Source organism: Lagenorhynchus albirostris, chromosome 3, assembly GCF_949774975.1.
Source record: "Lagenorhynchus albirostris chromosome 3, mLagAlb1.1, whole genome shotgun sequence".
Lineage (NCBI taxonomy): Eukaryota > Metazoa > Chordata > Mammalia > Artiodactyla > Delphinidae > Lagenorhynchus > Lagenorhynchus albirostris.
The window spans coordinates 93,495,012-93,508,611 of NC_083097.1; the positions used below are offsets into that span (position 1 = coordinate 93,495,012).

A 13,600-nucleotide genomic window follows, 5' to 3' on the forward strand; every position below is an offset into this window, starting at 1 on the left:
AGAGCCAGCCTAGTTAGGGAAGTGAGCAGAGGGGTCAATGAAAAGGGGCCTGGAAAAAGAGAGTAGCCTGAGGTCAGAGGAACAAGTGCTCTTATCTAAGTAATGGGAGGAGGGCCAGGCCTGGAAAGGTATGAGACTGGAAGTAATATATGAGAATTACACATTTCTTTACCACTTACCTGGGAAGGTACTCATTCTGCACGTAAGCTGCTGTTGCCCAGAATGGTGTGGGCAAAGCCTGTCTTGGAATTGTGCTCAGCCGGAGTCTTCATGCTTGGTACTCCTTTTGGGGGTGGATTTGATTTTTTGCCAAGTCGTTAAGAGCCATGTTTGGTGAAGAAAGTAGACAAACTGGGTAATACCATTTTTGGTAGAAATGGAAATGTAGATTTAAATAACAATACTGTTTTTCTTACGTGACTTATACTAGGCCCTGATAGCAATTTACAAAGAGAGCAGTGTTAGCATCTCTAGAATATACAGAGCCTCTCAAAGTAACTAGTTGGAGGGATACATTCTTTTGGACATAAACACCTTAAAAGATTTTGGGGTCACATTCCTTTAGAGTTATGAAGTACCCAGTAAATACTTACTGATATAAAGTTTAGAAGATGTCTACCATTTTTTCTGTACAATCTTTTGTATATCTTTATTAATGAAATCCTTTATGCCAACGTGGTATTGAAAGTGGTGAACTGAACAGGAATATTTATATAGCCAACTTGGCAGCTTTATTTAGGATCTGTTTCTTTATTGGACACTGGAAAATCTAATTTGTACTGTCTGTTAGCATTTATTTATCAAACACTTTGAGGTCCCTAGATGAAAAGATATGATAAAGGCATACCCAAAGCCATATGTTGCCATAACTTAATTTGTTAAAATTTTGACAAGGGATTCTGCTTATTCTCTAACTTTTTGAAGTACCAGAAAGAAGTGATCATTTTTGTCCTCCAATTCCTGTCCTTGCAAAGTAGCGCTGATGGCAGTGTTTGAATAACAGCATGGGCAGTAGCTAGGACCTGCAGAATAATTACCCTAGAATGGGAATTTGTAACCATTTAAGTGGTGGGAAAATGACTCTCTTTTGACCCCAGAGGAGCAGAGATCATAGAATCTAGTCATCCTGGGGGTCTGCTCAGCCACCTTCCTTTGCGACTCACTTACCTGAGAACATACTGTTCTCACTTGGGTTGCTTTCATCTCATGCTTTCTACATAAGTTGGCTACTTACCAAAAGGCAAAGAATATGTCATCTTTCTCAGTGGGGGAGCACTGTCGGCATTCTGGGCAGACAGGTCTTTTTTGTGCGTGGGACTCTTAGAATCTCAGCCTGCTTGGCACCGCTGGCTTCCTGGCTCTAAATGCCAGTAGCCTTCACAAGTCACTGCGGCAGTCAGAAATGTCACCACACATTTCCAGATGCCTTTGGTTGTTTATGGACTAGAGCCTGGGGGACTTGTTTACTGAACAACCAGCAAAGACAGGAAACATTCTTTTCTGTTCCTTTTATGGTCGGTTGGTCTATCTATCTATCTCCTTTTTCTTTCTTTTCTTTTCGTTTTCTTTCATTGTGGAGTGAAGAATGACAGAAATAGGAAAAAGGAAACTTTATTAGAGAAAGAAAGATGGAAAACAAATTAATAATCCAAGGGAAAGCTATGGGAGAGCAGAAGAAAAGAGATAAAAAATAGAGCAGGAGCGAGGAAGCTGGAAGAAATGTTTTTGCCACATTTGACTGTGGTCCCTTGTGATTTCCTCTCAGAAGCCAAGAATAAGATTTCCTTTAAGAACACTCAGGCATTGTTGCATTATAGGGTATAACTGATTGCAGAGGCACTGTAAATAGATTTCACTGAGAATATGGCTAGAATTGTGCAAGGTTTAGATCCAGACCCTGAAAGAGGAGAGCAACTTGTTATAAGGAAAGACCTTCTGACTTCATCTAAGGAGGAGATACATTACTGACAGGCCCAAGCCCCTTATTTTAAAATGATGTCACTAACGTGATTGTCCAGGGGCATGGACTCCAAAATATCTTCGGCTCCTGTATAGCAAGTTTGTAATTTTAATTGTTAACAAAATAAAGTTCTCCTTTTGTGCCAATACCAATTTCTTAAAATAGTGTACCTGGCTAGCATTTATTTATTTATTATTTTTAAATTTATTTTTTTATTTATTTTTGGCTGCATTGGGTCTTCATTGCTGCACGCGGGCTTCCTCTAGTTGCGGCGAGCGGGGGCTACTCTCCGTTGTGGTGCGTGGGCTAGCATTTAGAAGTTATGACCTAGAGCTTGCCATGATTGCTAAAAGTCACCTACCTGTTATGTATTTTAAAAATCTGCACTAACACTTGTGGACCATTCATGCCATACTGAAGCTGATTTTCTACTTTATTTTTTCAGTTGTTCATGGTGGACAATGGAGCAGATGACTGGAGAATAGCCATGACTTATGAGCGTATTTTCTTCATCTGCTTGGAAATACTGGTGTGTGCTATTCATCCCATACCTGGGAATTATACGTTCACATGGACGGCCCGGCTTGCCTTCTCCTATGCCCCATCCACCACCACTGCTGATGTGGATATTATTTTATCTATACCAATGTTCTTAAGACTCTATCTGATTGCCAGAGTCATGCTTTTACACAGCAAACTTTTCACTGATGCCTCTTCTAGAAGCATTGGAGCACTTAATAAGATAAACTTCAATACACGTTTTGTTATGAAGACTTTAATGACTATATGCCCAGGAACTGTACTCTTGGTTTTTAGTATCTCATTATGGATAATTGCTGCATGGACTGTCCGAGCTTGTGAAAGGTAAGTTTGTTTCTTTTCCTGAGAACATAATTTGTCTTATGGTGTCCTTGAAAGTGGGAGAAAGAATGCATTTTAGACTAGAGGTACGTAGAGACTCACTCTTGAAAATCTGGGGTTCTCTAATGTGCTTCTTTTAAATGAGTGTGACAGAACTTTGCTTAAGATACCTTGCATACAGCAATGTCTTGATGATTATGTATTTTCTTTTCTAATTTAATCAGTTTTCAGTAGAGGGCTGCCTTTATAATCCTTGTCAAAACTTGGAGACCTACAAATTGCATAGGAGACTTCCATCAGAAACATTTGTTTAACGGTAATACTGAATCATTTTGGCACCTCTTTGGTTATAGTATTGATTATTGTTGAGACAGAAATCCAGTGGAAAAGTGGGGATGCAAGATGTCTGAACTTCAGGGAATGTCTCAAAGTGGTTTGTTGATTGTAGTGCCTGTTTATAACAGTGTTCACGTGATTACCGGTAAGGGGCTTATAGGTGTATATTTGGTTTTATTGACCTCTCAACAGTTAGTGAAAAGAGACTGTGTGTATTTGTTTTATTGTCTGAAGAGCTCTGGTGGTGTAGAGGCTAGACACGGTCTCAGAACTCAGAAACTGTTCAGTGAGTCTAGGTTAATCAGTTAGAGCATCTGTGATGTTAACCTTGCCATTTAACAAACAAGCAAAAATAGATTTGTTATGTAAACAAGAGGAACTCTACCATAATGAGGGGGGAACCTCTTGTGACCTTGGTGAAGAAAATTCCAGTTGAAATTAGCAATAGACATATAGGAATGACTTAGGAGTTTATAGAACTGTTAAATATTAGGATGTTGGTGTTTGTAGTAGCTAGGTATTTTTAAATTTAGTTTTTGAAAATCAAACATTCATATACACACACACAAATAGTTTAACAAAGGAAATATCTGTATGAGAATTGTTGCAAAAATAGCAAACTCAGAACACACCTCACCCATTTCTACTTTCCAGAAGCAATCACTTTAAATTCCTTCAGCCATTTCTTTAGTAATTGCTTTCCATATTTCTAAATGGCATTGCTTATTTGCTACCTTTAGATTTTTCATCTAGATTTTTAGGGAAGTTGCAGTTTTAGTTTTCTTTCACTTTCATGTACACACTTTCCCGAATCTACCCCCCAAAAAAGTAATTTTTCTTCTCGGTAAGTTATGTAAACACCAATAATCCATATTGCATATTTACATTATTATGACTATGCGGACTGCACTTGTAGTTGAACTATGTAGTATATTATAAACATTTTGCCTTTTCTGCACATTTTTAAAATTTTCTCTGGAATTAATAATTGCCTCTTTTTATTTGCTCAGTTTTCTATATTGGATTTCTATATTGGGGAAAATCTATCCATTTCACCTTGAACTTGAATTTCTGGAGACTTTGTAAACTGCTTCTCCATCGTATTGGGGATTTCCTTTGCCTTGTTTGTATGTTGAGTACCTTTTTTCTTGAACCTCATTTCTCCCTCTTTCTTCATTTATTCCCTCATTTTGGAAACTCCATCTTCCAGTAGCTTCTGAGGAAAGGTACTGGGTAAGAGAGAGATTTTTTGAGACCTTTCAGGTATGGCAGCATTCATTCTTGTCTCTTGCTTCATTGATCACTGGGCTGGATAGAAAACTCTAGACTGAAAAGCACTTTCTCGAAGAATATTGAAGACTTCATTTTCTTCTGGCATCCAGGGTCCAGTAGTCTGATGCTATTCTCATTTTTTAATCCCCCCCTTTTTTTTTCTGGAAGCTTTTAGAATCAATGATCTAAAATTGCACCAGGGTATATCATGGTGTTATTCTATTTTAATCCAGTAGGCCTGTTCAATCTTGGAATTAATTTCCTTCAGTTCTTGGAACTTTTCTTGAATTATTTAATGATTCTTGTTCCTGTTTTTTTGTTTATGGATATCGGCCCTCCTCTATTAGTTTTTTTCTTATTTCCTTCTGTATTGTCTTCCATCTCTGTTTTCCCTTCATATATAGAGATTAACTTCAATTTATCTTTCAAACACTTTCTTTTGGAATTTTATTTCTTCTTTACTGTGTATTAATTTTCAAAGTCTCATATTTGATCCTCAAACGCCCATTTTTTAAACTAGCATCATTCTTTTTTTTCATAGATGTACTGTTTTATTTCTCTAGAGATGTTAATGATAATGTTTGAAATTTTTCCCTTTGTATATTTTTTGTTTCCCCAAAGATGTATTTTTCTGGGTTTTTTTTGTTTGTTTGTTTTTTGTTTTTGTTTTTGGCTTCTGTCTGTTTTAGAAGCTTTCTTTAAGTATTTAAGTAACCTTAGCTGTCCACTCATACTTAAGATTGAGACACTAAAGACCTGATTAGAAGCTTTCTGCACACATCTAGAACTTGTTGACTGTGGACTTCACTACAGGGTAATTTGGGTGGGTGCATGGAACACCGGTTTCAGTATCTTTACGTATTTTTATTTTTTTCTGAACAATCCGACTGGCTCATGGGAAGTGTTTTTACTGTCCTGCCATGAAAGTGGATGCTTGGATGGCAGTGTTCTGGGAACTGAAAGATGGGGCAAAGAAGGGGTTTCAGCAGTTAATATGTGAACGTGTATTTGTCTTCCTAGTTGCAATGGAATAGGCTTACTCTCTCCAGTGCTTAACGCCCTGCAGTCAGCCCATAGACCTTGTGTTTTACCTCTCCAGACAATATATTTGCAGACTTCTTCCAGGTTGGCAAAAGGCATTACCAGTTACACAGAGTGGAAGAGGGAATCTAGATGTCTAACTGCTTTTATGCAGTATTTGAACCTGTCCTCATGTTGAAAGCTCTGTCATTTATCTCCTCTCATAGAGGTACTGGTGCCGAGAATTCCTGAGTCTTTGGTGTGTGTGTGTGTATAGGCAGGGGCAAGGTTACTGGTTCTCAGTGCAAATATGGTTGCTTCCTGACTTTTCCCCACTGCTGGTCTAGAATTCTCCTTTCTCAAGCTATCACTGGTCAGTTGGCTTTCTAGCTACTTTATTACCGTATTGGCGCTCATAACCCCTGTGGGGTTGTGCTTTTTTTGTTTGTTTTCTAGTCATTTTAAGGGGGTCTAGGGAGGGAGCTGAGGCCAGCATGTTTGGTGAGTCCATCTGCTTTTATGAGAAATTTTGTAGTGACAAGTTTTTAATATTATGTACCTGAATCTCTTTTAGAACTTCTCTACATAAATATGGCATTTGAGGGATTAAAGTTTTTCCTTTTAAAGAAAGGTAGACTGCTTATGGTAATGCTTTGTTTCCTAGCAATCATGGTATTTAGAGGCTTGTCATATTTTCTGGAGCAGCTGTACCTATAAAGTTTCAAGAATAAATATGGAAAACCTCAGTTGATATACCTATTTAGTTTATGAAGATTACTCTTCCTTAAATGTTGTGCGTAACAACATAACAATGGAGATAAAAGCATAATGGAATAACACATACACTTATATGGGTGGTCCCTAGTGCATATGCTTCCCAAGGGCCAATTCAATAACACAGCTTCAAAATCGTGCACATGTCATTCCTTTTCTTTTCAAAATCGTGCATCTTAGCTTTTTAACCCATTGTCCCTAAACACAGAAAGACGGAGGCAAGCTGTGCCAAACCTTCTCACATCCCAAAGTATGTGTGCTTTTTAACGCGCTGAGATCGTTAGGTGACGGATCATCCTTGTCTTCATATAAAAAGGCATGAGAAAGTGAAAATTGTCTGTTTCATATCAAGAATGAGAGTCTGCAGCCAACAGTCACCTAAAGGGAACAAATCCATGGGTTGGGGAAGGGAAAGAGCCCACAGCCATGATTGGGACAATCATGGGATTTAGTCCCAGTAGGTGCAATTTAGGGGCTCGGTGACCTTGGGTCAACCAGCTTGCTTCTTTTTGCCTTGGATTCTTCATTGCAAAACTACATGGATTGATAAGGTTTTCTCTTCCAAAGATAACATTTTATAATTGTACAAGTGTTGAGAAGAAAATCATTAACCAGCATTGTGATAGTGGGAGATTTTCCACATTCTGTTTTTCATTAAACTTCCCATTTTGCTACACACAATCTCTAGACTGTAATGTGTAAGATACAAAGATATTTTTAAAATTTACTTTGTTTTTCCAAATTAATTTTGAACATGCTGTAGCCTGCATCTTTCATTTCCTTAGATGTTTACTCTCTGGCCTTCCTTCTGGCCATCCATCCTTCTCTCCTTCCTTCCTTTCCTTTGTGAAATCTGCAATACTTAAATATAATACACAACTCACTTATTATTTGGTTTGGAATTTGGATTTGAATGAGCTCCACCAGGTCCATCTTTGATTCATCCAAATATTCTTTCCCTATAAAAGGGGATTCACACCTGACAGAAATTTTCTTCTTAGTTTATTAGAATAACTCTAAAAATATTTTTTAAAGGAGAGAAATTTTGAGAGAGAGAGAAAGGCAGATGGCTTTCTGGAGCAGTTTGTTTGGCAAACCTATCTGTCTCCTTCTACTGAGCACAGCACATCTAGAGGTTTCTGGAAAATATTATCCACTAATGAGGAGGGCATCCTATAGGAGGCATCTATTCCTGACAGTATTACTTTCCCTGGCAGATCATGTACCTCTGATTTACCTATAAGTTATAAGAACTCTTTTTTTCTTTTCTTTTTCTTTCTTTTCTTTTTTCCCTCTCTCCATCCCTCCCTCCCTTCCTTCTCCCTTTCTCCCTTCCTTCCTTTCCCCCTTCCTCCCTTCCTTCCTTCTTCCTTTCTCCCTCCCTCCCTCCCTCCCTCCCTTCCTTCCCTCCCTCCCTCTCTTCTACCTCCCTCCCTCCCTTCCTTCCTTCCTTCCTCCTTTCTCCCTCCCTCCCTCCCTTTCTTCCTTCCTCCCTTCTCCCTCCCTCCCTCCCTCCCTTCCTTCCTTCCTTCCTCCTTTCCTTCCTCCCTTCCTTCCTTCTTCCTTCCTCCCTCCTTCCCTTCCTTCCTTCCTTCCTCCTTTCCTTCCTCCCTTCCTTCCTTCTTCCTTCCTCCCTCCCTCCCTTCCTTCATCTCTCTCTCTCTCTCTCTCTCTCTCTCTCTCTCTCTCTTTCTCTCTTTGATAAGAGGAAGCAGAGCAGGAAGTGTCTGGCATTATTTCTGCGCCCTACACTTGTCAGGAGGAGGCTGCCCCAGACCAGATTACAATATCCCTTCTCTCTCTGATTCTGGTCTGGCCTTGTGTTGAGGTGACATCAGGCCTGCAAAGAACACTCCCTTTTGAAGCAGCCTGGGAAGTGTGGCCTGAGGCTGTTCAGGAGAAACTTCAGGAACATTTGTATCTTAGAAGAAGTCTGACTTCCAGAGCTTGTGGTCCTGAAAATTAGGAATTACCCTATCCTGACCTAATCTTTTTGAGGCTTCACTGGCTCTGTAAAGATGGCATAGGTGAGTTGTTCATCCCAAAGTGTGTTTCACTAGACACTGTTTTGGAGGAAGGTTAGTAGCTGTTTTACAAGGGGTAGGACTGGATACCATGGGCCAGTGCTGTATTACATAAAGAAAAGTGTTTTTTTTTTCTTTTTTACTTCTCAGAGCATTTAATATATGAATGTGTATTGAGAATATCCAAGAGGGGAAAAGAACATTTATTTGGCCAACATAGTACTGTGTCAACACTGAAGTTTCCAAAGGTTATAGAAAGGGGTTGTAACTTCCTATACAGTTTGAGAATTTTTAGAAATGTTTCTTGGTTCAATATATTCTTTTTATTTTTGCTACAAGTTTTATAATGTGGGAGAGGAGCCAACTTTAGGATGGAGAGGAAGAAGGGGAAAGAAAGGCAAACTGGGAACTTCGTTGGCAATGTTACCAAGCAGAAAAGTGACATTGTAGGAATGTGTAATAAACTAGATATGCTGGCACTGTTTCTGTGTCTGGAAAAGATTCCTTTAGTTAAGACATTAGTAGCTAGAAACACTCTTTTTAATCATCTCATTGTTTTAAACTAAGAGCATTTGTGTGCATTAACTAATAGGCAGTAGTTAGAGTAAATTTTCTAAAAATGACTTAAGAATGCTTTGCTTTTTTTTCAAAGGGGGAAAATTAGAGAAGCAAACAATGAAATTTATTTTGAATAGCTTCTAATAATCTAACTGCATTTTAGGCGGATTAAGAATAAATTCTTTCCACCACTAAAAACAGATGGAAACACATTTGGTATTTATTTTTTAATTTTCCAAGGCAACCTGAGGAGTGGAGTTTGAATTGTGTTTAGAATCTACTATTCAGTGTCTTAAAAGCATGTTTCATTTCTTCCATTAATCAATTTAGCCTTTTTTTTTTAACTCTGTCACTAATGGTCACATTGCATTCTTATTAATTGTTTGGAAGGTGATTTCTGAAATGCAGTTGAAACTTATTTTATTATAACATAGAATGTTATATCCTATGTCAAATCATGCCCCATAATGAAACTTTATACAACATATATTTCATATAAAATTGCTGTTTTTAGCACAAGAATTGGTTATGTCTTCAGACATCAGTATTATGAAGGAGAACTTGCTAAGGAAAGTTCTTGTAGGATTAGAATATCTTATTTTGTAACTAAACAGGTTTTTACACTTTTAGCACCAATTCATAGAGGACATCTGATTTAGGCCTCCATTTTCTATTGAATATGGGCCCTGAATATCATCTAAATTTTGTACATACTAAGATGAAATGAATACCCTTATTCCTCAGAACCAATAAGGCCAAATTATAGAATGGTAGTTATTTACATCTAGGAAATTAATTAACCATTGTGGTGGTTACCATTTTATAAGTAGGTGTGAACCTGTTACTCTCAAATCATATACATTTGTGACTTCCTCTATATAGAGGACAATTTTACATAAAACTGAACTTTAAGTTTCAATATGTGATAAACTATTTAGGATGATTAAATGATGTAAGTTCTAATTTTCAAGTTTCACGTTTCAAAAATGTTTTCATTTGCTTTATTTTTTTAATGTGATATAAGCCAGTTTTTCAAGGAGGAGAGGTAGCTGGAATCTGAAAGTTTCATTTGTTCTATTTATTTTTTTATTATTTATATAGGATCACATGTAGGGGGATGCGAAATGAGAGGCTACACTTTTAGAACACGAGCTTGTTTTCTTGATCTGCCGTCTATGATTTATTTCTTACATTTTTAGGAGACTCACTCAAAGGCCTGCCCTTTTTCAAGCCCTGATCCCCAGAGATGCCTCACTTCCTGTTGATTTACTTAAATTTGAAGCATGTTACTTGTCATCAAGTTTCTTCAGTAGTTGTAAAAGTAGTCATAAACTATGCATCCTGCTGGCACCTTGCTTTATTACAGGATCCTGGATAATTAGATTATTTCTTACCACTTCAAGTTTCAGCTGTTGCTAGGTAAAGTCTACGCATTTCATCAATGGCTTTGTAATTTGTGGATGATGGTCATGTAATACCTTGTAAACTTATACTTCCAGGGTCTGATTCATACATACAGATGTAGCATTTTCAGGCCCATAAATGAGTCACAACTTTAAAATGGGCCCTTTCAAGTTATAAAAGTCTGCAGTTTGAAAGCATTCATCATGCATCTGTGCCTTGCAAAGCATCAGTGCTCAATGTAATGTTTGCCAAATAAATTGGTTGTTAGAGTCTTACAGAAAGCAAGCCAGTGCTCTCTCAAGTGCGATTTTCTCTTCATTCCTATGTACATAGGGTTTGTTTTTTGGTCTACCTCCTGAGACAACAATAAGGATTAATATTTGTTGCCAAGATGCTTTGAGATTCTGTTCCCATGAGTACAGTTTGAAAATACCAGCAATGGTTATGTTCAAGCAGAAAAAGTGAGAAGCCGAACAGCTTAGAAATCCAACTTCGTTGACCTAGTCGGTTCATCGCAGTCCTCCCATCCTGACATCCATGCCAATGTCCAGATTTTATGCAGTATAGGTTCTGAGAGTCTTCCCATTTTGGAAAACCCTTTAGGTCATCCATATAGTACATTACACAGGGTGTGTGTATGCAGTTCTGGGCAGCATCCTCCTTCTCTCCAGCTTCAGGACCACTGTGCCAGATAAAAAGAAAGAACATAAAGTCTAAATGTAGAGGTCCTGACATTCAAGCTATTTTGTCTTTAAGAAAATTAATATATGTCTTAGACATCAATGGGGCTTGATTGGCAAAAACTCAAGTGTTCCCTACTTGCCTGAAGGATTTTCTACGTTCTGTTTCTTTTTAAAGTTTATATCCTTTATTTATTTATTTTTACATCTTTATTGGAGTATAATTGCTTTACAATGGTATATTAGTTTCTGCTTTATAACAGAGTGAATCAGTTATGCATATACATATGTTCCCATATCTCTTCCCTCTTGCATCTCCCTCCCGCCCTCCCTATCCCACCCCTCCAGGCAGTCACAAAGCACCGAGCCGATCTCCCTGTGCTATGCGGCTCCTTCCCACTAGCTATCTACCTTACGTTTGGTAGTGTATATATGTCCATGCCTCTCTCTCACTTTGTCACAGCTTACCCTTCCCCCTCCCCATATCCTCAAGTCCATTGTCTAGTAGGTCTGTGTCTTTATTCCTGTCTTACCGCTAGGTTCCTCATGACATTTTTTTCCTTAAATTCCATATATATGTGTTAGCATACGGTATTTGTCTTTCTCTTTCTGACTTACTTCACTCTGTATGACAGACTCTAGGTCTGTCCACCTCATTACAAATAGCTCAATTTCGTTTCTTTGTAATTTTTATTTTATATTGGAGTATAGTGGGTTTACAATATTGTGTTAGTTTCAGGTGTACAGCAAAATGATTCAGTTATACATATATCCATCCTTTTTCAGATTCTTTCCCCATATAGGTTATTACAGAATATTGAGTAGAGTTCCCTGTGCTTTACAGTATGTCCCTGTTGATTACCTATTTTATACATAGTAGTGTGTATGTAGTAGTAGTAGTGTGTATGTAGTAGTAGTAGTGTGTATAAACTCCTAGTTTATCCCTCCCTCCCACCTTTCCCCTTTGACAAGCATAAGTCTGTTTTCAAAGTTTGTGAGTCTGTTTCCATTTTGTAAATAAGTTCATTTGTATCTTTTTTTAAGATTCCACCTATAAGTGATAGGTGGAATCTCTGTCTGTCTTACTTCACTTAGTATGATAACCTCTAGGTCTATCCATGTTGGTGCAAATGGCATTATTTCATTCTTTTTTACAGCTGAGTAATATTCCATTGTATATAGGTACTACATCTTCTTATCCCTTATATCATTAATTTTTAATGTTACTGCATTGCAAAATAGCACTAGAATAACAAAAGAAATTGAAGAACAAAAAAGTGCCTTTATATGTGATAAAATGTACAAATTTTGAACATTTATAGAGTTTGGACAAATCTGCCTTCTATTATAATGTTAAACTTTTATAGCCTTAGTACAGTTCAGTGGGCTTGCTTAGTGTTATGAGAATTCAGTTAGGGAATGAGGTGGGTGTTAGAATTGTATCCCAGAGCTGGTGTTGTGGTATAGAGCACCTACTGTTCACAGGAGGGCTGCTTGGCTTGACTCCCTTCAGTGGGACTGGATGAACTGTGTCCCTCCTGCTTGCCAACCTGCCCGACCAGAATCTGGTCTATTGATGCTTCCTGAGGCCCCACAGAGGGGATTGTCAATCCTTGAATTCCCCCAGTCTGCCATTTTCAGCCCTGTTTTGTCCCTGATTCAGAATCCCATGGATTAATAAATAGTCTGATCACTGCCAAATTCCTAGGGATGTTGGAAAAGGCCCAGTCATCAAATATTTTAAACGTAGCATGGTGGCGAAGTCAAAGCCATTTTGAGTACATGGCCATTATTCAATAAATGTTTGGTGAATAAATAAAGGAATAAAAAAACTTCACACAGAGTTCCACCATAATTTTTGGCTAAAGTGTAAAAAGAAACGAGGATTCTTGTCATGCTTGTGGGTTTCTTTTTTAACAACTTTACTGTGGTGTAATTTATATACATATTTTAATTGTACAATTCAATAGTTGTTAGTAATTGTTTACACCTATGCAGTCATCACCACTATTGAGTTTTAAAACAGTTTCATCGCCCTCCCCAAAATCTTGTTCCCATTTACATTAAGTCCCTGCTCCCTCCAGTTCCAGGCGACCACTGATATGCTGTCTGTCTCCATAGATGGGCTTTTCTGAGTGTTTCATAGAAGTGGAATCAGATAATATGTAGTTTATTTTTGCATCTGGATTCTTTTACTTAGCTTAAAGATTTTAATGTTCAGCCACGTTATATAGTATGTATATAGTTTGCTCCTTTTTACTGATGAATAGTATTCTGCTGTAAAGATAAGCCACATTTTGTTCATACATTCACCAACTGATACACATTTAGTCCCTGTTAGGGGCTATTATGAATAGGATTACTGTGAACTTTGGTATAGAAATCTGTGTATGAACATATGTTTTTGTTACTCTTAGGTAAACACTTAGGAGTGGCTGCACCATTTTACATTCCCACCAGCAATCAGTAATATATGAGGGTTCAAGTTTCATCACATTTTGACAACATTGTCAGTCATATACATATATATGGATATATAACACTGTCAGTCATATATGTGTGTGTGTGTGTGTGTGTGTGTGTGTGTGTGTGTGTGTGTGTAGTCTTATATAATTATATAACCATTCTAGTGAGTATAAAGTGGTATCTTATTGTGGTTGTAATTTACAGTTCTCTAATGACTAATGATGATGAACATCTTTTCCTGCGGT

The 13,600-nt window shown here is 37.7% G+C and overlaps 1 protein-coding gene across 1 annotated transcript in view; it reads left to right on the forward strand.

Moving 5' to 3' along the window:
* KCNN2 (potassium calcium-activated channel subfamily N member 2) overlaps positions 1–13,600 on the forward strand; it is a 327,085-nt gene that overhangs the window by 186,333 nt on the left and 127,152 nt on the right. Inside the window, exon 5 of the mRNA XM_060143406.1 lies at positions 2,406–2,824. Within this exon, the coding sequence (XP_059999389.1) occupies positions 2,406–2,824 (419 nt within the window). The remainder of the gene's footprint in view (positions 1–2,405; positions 2,825–13,600) is intronic.